The sequence below is a fragment of the Vicia villosa genome, unplaced genomic scaffold (genome assembly GCF_029867415.1).
Source record: "Vicia villosa cultivar HV-30 ecotype Madison, WI unplaced genomic scaffold, Vvil1.0 ctg.001488F_1_1_1, whole genome shotgun sequence".
NCBI classification, from domain to species: domain Eukaryota; kingdom Viridiplantae; phylum Streptophyta; class Magnoliopsida; order Fabales; family Fabaceae; genus Vicia; species Vicia villosa.
The window spans coordinates 121538-134930 of record NW_026705637.1 but is presented as its reverse complement, the minus strand read 5'-3'; the positions used below and the strand labels follow the sequence as shown (position 1 = coordinate 134930).

At 33.8% G+C, this 13393-nt stretch overlaps 1 protein-coding gene and 2 non-coding genes across 3 annotated transcripts; 1 reads left to right on the top strand and 2 right to left on the bottom strand.

The window, feature by feature from the left end:
* Positions 1 to 2129: 2129 nt before the first annotated feature.
* On the top strand, positions 2130 to 2603 carry LOC131635435 (uncharacterized). Its single transcript, XM_058906059.1, has one exon. The coding sequence runs from the start codon at positions 2130 to 2132 to the stop codon at positions 2601 to 2603; it is 474 nt and encodes a 157-aa protein (XP_058762042.1).
* An 8612-nt stretch (positions 2604 to 11215) lies between these two features.
* Positions 11216 to 11296, bottom strand: LOC131635448 (small nucleolar RNA snoR114). The gene has a single exon (XR_009293820.1). It is a non-coding gene; the product is annotated as a small nucleolar RNA snoR114 (small nucleolar RNA).
* Positions 11297 to 11305: 9 nt separating this feature from the next.
* On the bottom strand, positions 11306 to 11376 carry TRNAG-GCC (transfer RNA glycine (anticodon GCC)). Its single transcript has one exon. It is a non-coding gene; the product is annotated as a tRNA-Gly (tRNA).
* Positions 11377 to 13393: the final 2017 nt, after the last annotated feature.

Here is a 13393-nt window from a genome sequence, read left to right as displayed (position 1 = left end):
TATCACCTCTTTTATCCATATCAGAAAGACCGCATTGAATCATCATGTTATTCAAATCAATGTATTCTCCTTCCTGCACAGGTTTACCTCCAATCCTGTCATTAATACTTAACACATTGTTAAAGTCACCCATAAGACACCAAGGCCCCTGCTGATTAGAGTGAATTCTTTCTATATCTTGCCACAACTACCTCCTTTTATCCAGCTTGTTTCAGGCATAGATGGCAGTTAACCACTGCTTAAATCTATCTTGTGGCATAAGTTGAAAAGGTTGCAGCCTATACTCAATAAGTTGAGTAAACCTTTTAGTGGGATTAAGTGGCAGATTGAGCAAGCTAGGAAAGAGTTGGATGAGGTGCAACATTCCATTGTGCAGGATAAAATGAATGAGACCTTGACAAGGGAGGAAAAGGAAAAGACTGACAAGCTTCTTGAACTTCTAACTATTGAGGAGAAAATCATGAGACAAAGAGCAAAGGTGAACTGGATTAGACTTGGGGATGGCAATAGCGCTTACTTCCATGCTTCCCTCAAGACCAAACAAAGTCATATGAAGATTCAGAAGTTGTTTAAAGATGATGGAACTGTGGTTACAAGACATGAGGACATCACTGATGAGGTTCTTAATTTTTATAGTAAACTCATGGGGACTGCTCAGAGAAGGCTGGAGGCAGTGGACATCAGGGTGTTGAGGAAAGGAAAGCAATTATCTAATAGCCAAAGAATGGACCTGATCAAAGATGTGACTGAGGCAGAGATTGTACAAGCTTTAAAAAGTATTGGTGATCTCAAGGCTCCTGGAGTGGATGGCTATAACTCCAAGTTTTTTAAAGCCTCTTGGAGCATTGTGAAGCATGATGTCATTCATGTGGTAAGAGAGTTTTTTGAAAAAGGTGTCCTGGATAAGAAATGGAATAAAACTCTAGTCTCCTTGATCCATAAACATGCTGCTGCTAAGAGTATGAAAGAATCTAGACCTATTGCTTGCTGTACTACAGTCTATAAAATCATAGCTAAAGTGATGGCAAGGAGAATGAGTGTAGTCCTTCCAAGTATAATTAGCAGGAATCAGGCAACCTTTGTGCCTGGTCAAGACATCCATGACCATATCTTGTTAGCATATGAGCTGGTAAAGGGTTATAGTAGAAAGGGTAGTATGCCAAGGTGTATGCTTCAAATGGATATACAGAAAGCGTATGATTCTGTGGACTGGCAGGCACTGAAGAAAATTATGGCTGAAGTTGGATTCCCTAGAAGATTCATTGATTGGACTATGCTTAGTGTAACAACTGTATGCTACCAATTCAACATAAATGGGAATATCTCTAAGAGTATGAAGGCAGCAAAAGGTTTGAGGCAGGGTGATCCCATCTCACCACTCCTCTTTGTGGTGGTGATGGAATACTTGCATAGGAAGTTAGATGAGCTAGCAAAGAGTCCGACCTTTAAATTTCATAGTAAATGTGATAAATTAGGACTTATTGACATGAGCTTTGCTGATGATTTGCTATTGTTCTCGCGAGGGGATGTAAATTCTGTGCAGCTGTTGATGAAGTTTCATGAATTTTCTAGAGCAACTGGACTGGTAGTGAATCCTACCAAATGTAAGTTGTTTTGTGGAGGGATGGATAGGGCTCAGGAGGAGATAATGGCTGATATTACAAGTTTTGGCATTGGTACTCTGCCTGTGCAGTACCTTGGTGTACCCCTGGAGAGTAAAAAGATGTCTAGCCATCAATGTATTCAACTTGTTAAGAAAATTGGCAAACGAATTGGGCATTGGTATGCACAGATGCTCAGCTATTCTGGGAGAATTCAACTTATAAACAGTGTGATCTTCAGTACTGCAAATTACTGGCTACAGTGCATTCCTCTACCTAAAGGGATCATTAAAAGGTTGGAAAGCATGTGCAGGAACTTCTTGTGGACAGGAAAGGAGGGAACTTATAGAAGAGCCCCAATTGCATGGAGCAAAATCTGTGAGCCAAAGAATCAGGGGGGGCTAAATGTGTTTGACTTGGATAGGTGGAACAAGGCATGCCTTAGCAAATTGCTGTGGGATCTTTGCAGGAAAAATGACACTTTGGGTAAGATGGATTCATAGTTACTACATTAAACAAGATCATGTCATGACTGTGAAGGTTAGAGCCAGTTGTTCTTGGATGCTCAAAGTCATCCTAAATCAAAGAGAGGATCTTGCAGGGATGCAGGCTTGGAAAGATAGTTTGAGTGCTAGAAAATTCTGCAAGAAGAAGATTTACATTGGATTTTTGACCAATAATCAAACTGTACCTTGGAGGAAGGTTTTTTATGATAATGAAGCCAGGCCTAGAGCTTTCTTCATCACTTGGTTAGCCTGCCACGGTCGTTTAGCAACAAAGGATCGTTTGAAGCGGTTTGGTATCCTGGATAATGAAAATTGTGTTTTGTGTGCAGGGACTGAAAGTCTCTACCATTTACTTTTTGATTGCAACAAGACTCGCGACATTTGGAAGGAGGTCTTGCAATGGATGCAGGTGGATCATAATCCACAGAGGTGGGAACATGAATTAAGCTGGATCATTCACATGAGCAAAAATAAAACTGGAAATCAAGGCTGCTGAAGACTGCGTTTGTGGAGACTGTTTACTCTTGTTGGAGTTATAGAAATGCTATTGTATATAGATCCGATGATAGATATCGGAATAGGAGTATACATAGTGAGGTCATAGATACCATAGTGCATAGGATATGGAGAAAACCGAGCCTTAGAGAAAAAATTGCTCCTTTTCTTCTTTGAGTAGTGTTTTGGTTGCTTAGTAGATAGTAGCTGGACCCTATGGGTCGCTTTGTATATAAATTGTTTTTGGAAATATATATAATTTCTTATTCTTCCAAAAAAAAATGATACATAAATCAAAATAATATTTGTATACAGAAAAAAATCTATTGTTTTCGAAAAATGATATTTATGATCCAAATATTTTTTATTCAAAAATGGTATACAGGAAAAAATCTACTTTTGATCTAAATATTTTTATATACGAAATTTACTATTGATCCAAATATTTTTGTAAATGATACCTTAACAAAAATGAAGTCTCTATACGGGTAAAAAATCTATTATTGATCTACATATTTTTATATACGAAAAATGTTATTTATGATCCAAATATTTTTTATTCAAAAATGACATAGGCCAAAAATCTATTATTGATCTAAATATTTTTATATACGAAAAATTTAATATTGATCCAAATATTTTTGTAAATGATACCTAAATAAAAATAATATTTTTATACGGAAAAAATCTATTATTTACGAAAAATGATATTTATAATCCAAATATTTTTATTCCAAAATGGTAAAATCTACTATTGATCTAAATATTTTTATATAGGAAATTTACTATTGATTCAAATATTTTTCTAAATGATACCTAAACAAAAATGAAGTTTGTATACGGAAAAATATTTATTATTGACCTAAATATTTTTATATACGAAATATGTTATTTATGATCAAATATTTTTGATCCAAAAATGGTATACGGAAAAATATCTATTATTGATCTAAATATTTTTATATACGAAAATTTAATATTGATCCAAATATTTTTGTAAATGATACCTAAATAAAAATAATATTTGTATTCGGAAAAACATCTATGAAGGATAGAAAAACACTTAGAAGGGGGGGGGGGGGGGGGGGTTGAATAAGTGTGACTTTAAAAACTTGTAAGATAAAAACAATGAACACAATTATTTTTATCCTGGTTCGTTGTTAACGAAACTACTTCAGTCCGCCCTCTTAGAGTGATTTACCTCAACTGAGGATTTAATCCACTAATCCAACTGATTATAATGGTTTTCCACTTAGATAACCTCTAAGTCTTCTAGAGTATACAGATCACAACTTGATCACTCTAGGAATTCACCACTTAGATAACTTCTAAGTCTTCTAGAGTCTACTGATCACACTGATCACTCTAGGAACCTTTTACAATCAATGTAAAATAATGTTTACAAGAGTATGAATTGCTTCTTATAAAGCTATAATCACAACAATGATATTTCTCTTAAGTTCTAAGCTTAACACTCACTAAATATTACAAGAGTTTGTAAGGTTGAAGATGAAGTTCGTGAGCTTTGAATTTGACAGCGTTTCAGTATTTTTCACAATTGTAAGTTGGCTGCTTCTGATCAGAACTTCCATATATATAGGCGTTTGAGAAGATGACCGTTGGGTTGCATTTAATGCATTGCGTGAATAGTACAGCTTTGCATTTAATGTTTCACACTTTTGTCAACTACCTCGAGCCATGCTTTTGCTGCTTTTACTGACTTTGCCTTTTGTAGCTTCTAACGTTCCTTTTGCCAGTCAGAGATTAGAATTAATAGCCTGTCATCTTGTACTTTCTTCTGAACTCAGATTTGTGAATACAACGTTTGAATATCAGAGTCAATCAGCTTGGTGCAGAGCATCTTCTTGTCTTCTGACTTTGAAGAGCTTGAGCGTGATACCGTTCAGAACTTCAGTGCTTCTGCTTCTGACTTCATGTTCTTCTGATGCTTCATAGTCCATGTTCTGATTTTGCTTGACCATCTTCTGATGTCTTGCTAGAGCATGTTCTGATGCAGCCATCCAGAACCTTCTGAGTCAGTGCTTCTGAGCGCTGAATTGTGCATACTCTTTATGTATTTCCTGAAATAGAAAATGTAAAGGATTAGAGTACCACATTGTCTTATACAAAATTCATATATAATGTTATCATCAAAACAAGAATATTGATCAGAACAAATCTTGTTCTAACAATCTCCCCCTTTTTGATGATGACAAAAACATATATAATTGATATGAATTTGTAACCATAATATCAGATGACAAAAGACAATTACACAGATATAGCATAAGCATATAATCAGAGTGTGTGAATATGTCTCCCCCTGAGATTAATAATCTCCCCATGAAATTAATACTAGAAGAATTTATAAATAAAAGACTTCCCTGAGTATTTTTCATTTCAGTAGAGACTTTCACTTAGCATAGAACTTCAGAATATTCAGAGCTTCTGCTTCTTGCTTCCATAGGATAACTTCAGAGCTTTGAATTTCTCCTTTGTAATCAATTGAGACATAGCATGATTGATTGAATCAGAACATTCTTGAATGTATCAGAGTATCTTTACATCCTGGAATGTATCAGAGCATACTAAACAAAAAATACCAGAGCATGAATGTATAAGAGCATTCTTGAGAAAGAGAATGTATCAGAGCATTCTAAGAAGAATGTATCAGAGCATTCTAAAAATGAATATCAGAACATTCTTCTTGCTTCTGATCTTGAAGCTTCACAGCACTAAGCTTGCTTCAATTTTCCAAGAGCATGCTTCTTTATAGAATTACTTTTCCCCATGTATTTGCTTCTCATGTTGAGCTTTTTCAGAATATCTTCAATCCTGCAAAAAAATCTCAAAGACATAGAACTTGCAAATAATGGTAGGAAATGTTGAGACTTAATCCCAGCAACTGATATAATAAATCAAATCAATTATCATGTTTCCCCCCCCTTTTTGTCATAACATCAAAAAGCATTAAAAGATTCAGATGATAAAAGACACACAGAGTGAAGAAGATAATATTTCATTGATTAAAAAAGTCAGAAGGTACAAAAGATTGATAGAAGTAGATCCAAGAAAAAAATAGATGCATAGAAACAAAGAAAAAAAACTAAGACCAAGACAGACTACGACGGGCCAAGCCTATTAGCTAAGATGGCCAGAAGGTTTTTAATCTCAGTAGTGTCTTCCTTCTGAGTCTTCATGAATGATCTGAACTCATCATGAGTATCCTCGTGCTTGTCCAAACGAGTAGCCAAGTCAGCTTGATTATGTTGAATAGCCTTTATAGTGTTTATCAAAACAGAGGCAGAAGGTCCAGCAGAAGAAGCATCGAAGCTATTATCCATGACAGGAGGATTTTCAGCATGTGCTTGAAGCATGAGAACATCATCTTGATTTTCCTTAACAAGAGTTTTCTCAGCAGAATGATTCTCAGCATCATGATTCTCAGCACCAGCTTCTGATTCAGAAGCATCTTCAGGATACACAGGAGCAGGGATCTCAGCATCTGGATTCTCAAGAGCCAGAAGAATGTCAGCCAGATTCTCTGGAGGTGTTGGAGCAACCGGTTCTGATGGGTATTCAACTTCTGGATATACCATACTTGGTGCTTTATCAGAGGGATTCTCCCTAAGCCAGTTGAATATAGACTGAAGGTCGCTAGTCAGAACGTTGTACTGAGGCTTCCACACAACCAAAGCCAGAGGATGCACTTCTTCAAGCTCATCAGTAGATTCCTTCTCTTCAAGAGATTTCCAGCTTCTGATGGGAAATAAGTAGATTTCTTCAAAGTCCCTTAGAAATCCAGAAGGTCCAGGAGCATCAGCCAAACAAGCTTCTTGCAGCTTCAGAAGGTCAGCATTAATCTCTCTTCTGAAAGCTCTCCAGAGATTCCCAGAAGCAACATAATCCATGTTGGTATTATGTGCTACCTTCAGTGCATATAGACCTGCCTGTACCTTAAGCTTTAAAAATTCAAAACGTACACCAACAGAGAGTTCAGAAGGTTTGGTTTTGAAATTTGTAGTGGAGGAGTCTGGGTTCAGAATAAAGTAAGGCTCAAGTTCTCTATCAAGAGAAAGCAATGATTCTGCTTCATCCTCAGAATCTAAGACTACAAAAGCAGGGTCAGGACGAGGTTTAGGTTTATAATTGCAAGAACGAAAGAGGTCTTTTAAGGAATCAGAATTTGTGGATTCTGATGCGGTGGCATTGGTAACAGGGTTAGCAACAGAAGAATAGTTTGAATGAGGAGGAGGTTGAGAAGATGGGATAGAGGTGTGAGGAGTAAAGAGGGTTTGGAGGGGTAAGATTTCTAGGATAGGTTCAGAAATAGGGTGGTCAGAAACAAGATTAGGCACAGTGCCTTTAGTCTTGGGTGAAGGAGGAGGGGTGAGAACTTTGGTGGCTGGAGGTGATTTGGCTGGGGCTTTTTCTGGTTGAATTTCTGGTTGAGAGAGTGGGGGAACTTCTGTTGGTACAGATTTTGAAATTAAAACAGATACAGAATCAGGTTCAGAGATATGAATACCTGAAGATCTCTTCTTGTGAGGCCTCTCAGATTCATCTCCAACAGCTTTCCTCTTCTTCTGAATCACCACCTTCTTTTTTCCCTGTGAAATCTCTTTCTTCCTTTCTTCTTCCTTTTTCTCTTCTTCTTCCTTCTCCTTTTCTCCTTCAACAACTTTCTTTTCTTCTTTCTTCTTCTTATCTTTCTTCTTTTTCTTCTTCTTTTCTTCATCCTTCTCATCTTTCTTCTTATCATCCTTCTTCTGCTTCTTCTTTTCAACATCACGGCTTAATCACGAGAACACGATCCTCATTGATCACACGTGAGCCACATACTCACTATGTTCCACTCTTGGGAACCCCTGCATTAAATCAAGCATATTCACATAATACAAGATATTACAGTCACAATCCATAAGTTACAAATCACGGCTTAATCACGAGAACTCACCCAATTTTCCTCACCTTATCCCATCCTAATTAACCTATTGATTAATTAATTTATTTACACTCTCAGTAGTCACTACGGATTACACTGCCTTGCAAAATCGGGAAAGCATCGCAAAAGTGAAAAAACTACACACAACAGGCTAATACGTGAATGGCCCTTTCCCATACGCGTATTACCTTTGCTCGCACCCATCCATACGCGCATCACCGGAAGGGTGTTTACCCTCCAAGTTTACCACCCAGTCCATACGTGTATCACTCCCCCATACGCATATGACCTGCCACGATACGCGTATCGTACGCGTATCACCAGAAGGGCATTTTTCTCAAGACTTTCCATCCTAGAACCATACGCGTATCATACGCGTACCCCCAGAACTTGTTCTCAACGGCTAATCCAAAGGGCCCTCATACGTGTATAGCCCCTATACGCGTATGGCTAGACGGACCTGACAAAAACCCAATTTTCTGCACCAGTACGAATTCTTCTCCAATGATTCACTTCTACCCTCCCTAATTTAGTTCCAGATCAATTCCACTTCATCTCCAGCAACTTATAATTACACTACATGATTTATATATCAACAACAACAACAAATAACACTTCTATTCTTAAGATTCAAGGAAATTTCACAGATTTGTTTATAGTTTTCAAGCACACAAGGGTTTTCATCACATGTTGCATAGATTCTGGAATTTATCATCAACACTACATATCCACACAAAACAATTACGAACTTCATCACAAATCATACAAATACATAAAGATTCAGATCAATTCATGGAAGAAAATCAAAAGTTCTAAGAGGGGAAGGAAGCCTCACTACCCTCTCATGTTCAACCACCCTTAATTGAATTCATTCACCCCTTACCTTAATTCCGAGCTTAATTTCCTTTGACAATAATGAAACTTGTTGTTTTCCTTCGTTTGCCCTAGCGCTCCTCCTTCTCTTTTTACGTGAAAGTGTTTTTCTAACTTCTCTGTTCTTTTTCCTATATCCCCTAATTCCTAATTATTCTAATTATTAAAATAATTATTCCAATAATACTAATAATTAAAATAATAACAATAATAATTATAATATGAATAATAGTAATCTTATCAATAATAATAACTTATATTAATTATTATCAATATTCTACTACTATTATTATTATTATTATTATTATTATTATTATTATTATTATTATTATTATTATATTTTGTTAATTATAATTCCTATAATATATTCCTTAACTCGACTATTTTCAATCTCAATTATTAAGAGTAACATAACACAAAAGAGTAAATATATAAATGGGGTGTTACATTAATCGTAGGCATCAACCTATTAGTGCTAGAGGAGACAAGAACCGCCTTCCAACTAGGGGTGTGCAAAAATATGGTTAATTGAACCATATTCCTAATCTGAATTGCATTGAACCACAAAAAACATAAACCATTTAAATGGCTAATGAACTGAACCATATATTGTAAACAATCTAGTTAACCAAATTTAAGTTAAAAACCAGTTTAAACAGTTTGACTAATTGTTTTTAAAAACATCAATAATACTTTTTAATCAAAAAAAATATGATTTTTTTTTTTTTGAAAATTAAGTTTAAAAAGATATTTTTATTTAAAAAATTGTAAACTTTTTTCTAAAAAATAGAAAAATAGTTAATTCCTTTCTCTAAATATTAAAATAAATTGTTTTTTTTCTGAAAATAAAATAATACTACAATATTTCAATTACTTGTACATCAATATAGTAAATACCACAAATGTGATAGGAAGAAAAACAAAAATATAGATAATTAATTTTACATTTAAAATTGTAAGACTATAATCAATTATTGAGTTGAATTAATGATAACTAGAGCCAATAATCAAGAAAATGTTTATATCAAGTATCCATATAGAAAATCTATTATCAGCAACCAGTAGAAGTTAAAAAGTAAACCTCTTACAATTAAAAAAAATTGGATTTGTAGTCGGAAAAAGTTTATCCGAAGTTATCTATCAAGTATCAACACATAAGCTATTGCTTGCAAAACTGTAAAAAATTTCACCTCACGAACTGGAACCAAAGGAAAACGCAATTGAAATTTTGCTTGCATGCAATAATTAACAAACAAATTTCACATGGAAAATAAAATAAAAAGAAAATATTAATGGTAACAGTAATTATTTTTACATATGATTTATACACTACAGTCGAAGAGCACCATTCCACTAGATAGTTCTATTATGGTTCTGAAAATTAATTTTGTTACTTGTAAGTACAACAAACTTATTTATATATATATATATATATATATATATATATATATATATATATATATATATATATATATATATATATATATATATATATATATATATATATATATATATATATATATATATATATATATATATATATATATATATAAAAGCAATTTTGAAACACTTTATAAAATAAATCTAGTTTTTAAATATAAATTGGTTTTAAACTAGTTTCTAACTAAAAACTGATTATAAACCAGTATATAAATACAAGCCGGTTCTGAACTAATTTAAAACTGAATTGAAATTGTTTTACCAATTAACTGATTTTTTATTAAAATGGTTTTCAAAAACTGAATTGAACCATTAATTTGGTTCAGTTTAATGTAGTTCATGAACCACGAACACCCCTACTTCTAACTAACAAAGCCTTTGGAAACTTCAAGAGAGGGGATTAACTTGTCTTAATAAAAATACATATTGATTGCATCCAGATAATATATATCGCATTTGTTTCACCGCTTGATCATCAATCAACTTTGGTGCTTTAGAGAAATAAGAATCAATAAATGAAATACCATTTCTTTCAAGAATGGTTTGGATGAGAGAGGCGTAGAAGAGAGGGCGGCTAGAGTTAACCTTGAAGATCATGATTTGATATATTATAAACTTTAGAATATGTAACTATAACACTACAATAATGTATATAATAAAATTTTAAAATTACACTATATATTTTTGAATAAAAAAGAAGCAAGATTGAATATTGTCTTAGGTGAGCTAGAAGGCATTTCTAAAGGTTTAAATTTTGCTCAAAAACAAGAAACTTAGAGTTCTTTAGTATAAAAGAGTTCCAAGTATGAATGATGGTAAAGATGTACTCAAAATTTAGAGTAGACAAAAAGTATACAGAAGTTTTATTAAAAAACTTAAAGTTTTGAGATCCTAAAAATGATATTCATGCATAATAAGGTAGTTGAAATTTCCCATCCACCTAGAGTGTGGTTAGATACAAAATATATATAATGCACAACAGAGTTGAGTCCCTTAAAGCCAGAAGAATATTGAAAATCAAAAGTGAAAAGGCAATGAGAGTTTGAAAGCATGTTAAGTAATACATTTTGGTGTTAAATAAGAAGAATAAAAAGCATAATCATAATAATTCAATGTTGCTGTCTGTATTGAGTTTTGATAGGTAAAAAAATAGTGGAAATTTGAAACTAGAAGGTGTTTGAATAGAACAACTCTGCAGCAGCAGCAGGGAGAGTCTCAAGGGACATGATTATCCAAGTAGTAAGAAGCATTGTTTGGTTTGTATTCAACACAACATGCATAAACATTGCCCTGAACTTGGAGAGAAGGAAAATGTATTGCCCTGAATTGGTGTTAATTAATGACAAAAAAAATAAGAGCTCAGAGTCACATTTTCTCATCCAGTATTACAGGATGAGGTGATGTTACCGAACATCACTGCATTTTCATCACAGCTCTAACTGCTTTGCACCAGCCGGGAATCGAACCCGGGTCTGTACCGTGGCAGGGTACTATTCTACCACTAGACCACTGGTGCTTGTTGACATGCTACCAAAATCACACTATAACTACCTAATTCAACTCTTCCATTACGCAAGAATGCCTTTTAACAAAGATTAAAGGCTTTAATTTCTCAACGTCTTCTTTATTTTTCATGTATTTACTAATAATATTTTCTCATCAAAGAACCAAAACAATTCAATTTTTTCTACTAATTAATTTTACTGCTTGCTTGCCTAAACAATTTTTTTATAGTTAACTATTATTATTTAAACAAATCATTTGACACATTTTTATATGGATATGTTTATTTGAATTTTTTATATATTGATATATCAACAAAAAAAAGAATTTCATTTTAAACCCGGTAGTTCAACTCAATTGCCTGATTGTATGGACGCGTAATTTTTATCGATATTTTCTTATCTCATTAGAGGAAGACAAAGAGAAAACATTCTCATTTTGTATATTACCATAATGTTTGTTATAGCACTAAATTGATTTAATCATGAATATTGTTTGGTTTGTAATTAATTAATTTTAACATTCAATTATAATGGACGAATCTTTGTTCAATTTTTTAATCAGTAAAGACAAATTTATCAAACCCCTCAACGAGTTAAGGTGTTGCAAAAATGTTGTACCCGAGTCTCTCAGTTGGAGTTATCTCTCATTTTATTTTTATGATTTTGACACTTGGAAAAGCTATTTTGATATTTTGGTCAAAATAAATTAAATGTCGAATGAGAGGCCTCATGGAGAAGAAATTGTTTAGTAATTTCGAACTGAAAGCTAATGACAACAAAAGAGAAGAATTTGATTTAGTTAAAGGGAATGATTTAAGTGAGAGATTAATTTTATAAATAAAAAATAAAAAATTGGGTAAGGAATTATCTAAGAGGTTTAGTTCAAATGTAAGGTCTATAATTGAGGAGAACAACAATTTTTTTTGAAGAATCTTCTAGAGATCATCCAGGTAAAAACAACATAAATTCAAACTTATAACAAATGTGTTGGATGATTGATGCGTCAAAGATGGGTCTTAGAGGTGTATTGATGTAAAACAAACAAGTAGTTATCTGTGCTTCAAGACAACTTAAAGTTCATGAGAGGAATTATGCTACGCATGATTTAGAATTGGCCGTTGTGGTGTTTGTTTTGAAGATTTAGAGACATTATATTTTTGGCTCAAAATTTGAAGTGTTTAGTGATCACAAAAATTTGAAGTACTTGTTTGATCAGAAAAAGTTGAACATGAGGCAGAGAAGATGGTTGAAATTATTGAAAGACTGTGATTTTGATTTGAGTTGTCATCTGAGTAAAGCAAATGTGGTGGCTGGTGCATTGAGTTGGGAGTCTTTGCATATGTCAATGATGATGGTGCATGAATTAGAGTTAGTTGAACAATTCCAAGATATGAGTTTGGTGGGTGAAATTGGGAATGTTAAAGTTGACAAGTGGAATTCTTGAAGAAATTTGAGAAGGACGAAAATCCGACTTGAAATTGGTTGAGCAATTAACATTAATTAACCAAGGTAAAGGAGGTGAATTCTGACTTGATGAGAATGGTGTGATGAAATTTGGGAATAGAGTATGTATTCCAGATATTTCCGAACTTAAGAAGAGTATTCTTGAAGAAGGACATAGAAGTGGTTTAAATATTCATCCAGGTGATACGAAGAAGTATCAAGACTTGAAGAGATTATTTTGGTGGCCCGATACAAAGAAATATGTTACTGAGTTTGTTTATGCTTGCTTAACTTGTCAGAAGACGAAGGTGGAACGTCAGAAGCCTTTCGGGTTAATAATGCAACCATTAAACACTCCAGAGTGTAAGTGGGATAATATTTCTATGGATTTTGTGACGGGTTTGCCAAAGACTACTAAAGGCAATGATTATATTTGGTTGATTGTGGATAGGTTGACTAAGTCGGCTCATTTCTTACTGATGAAGATTAACCATCCTATTTATAAATTGGCTGAGGTGTATATTGAGGAGATCGTGAAGTTGCATGGAATACCTTTGAGTATTGTGTCAGATAGAGATCCAAGGT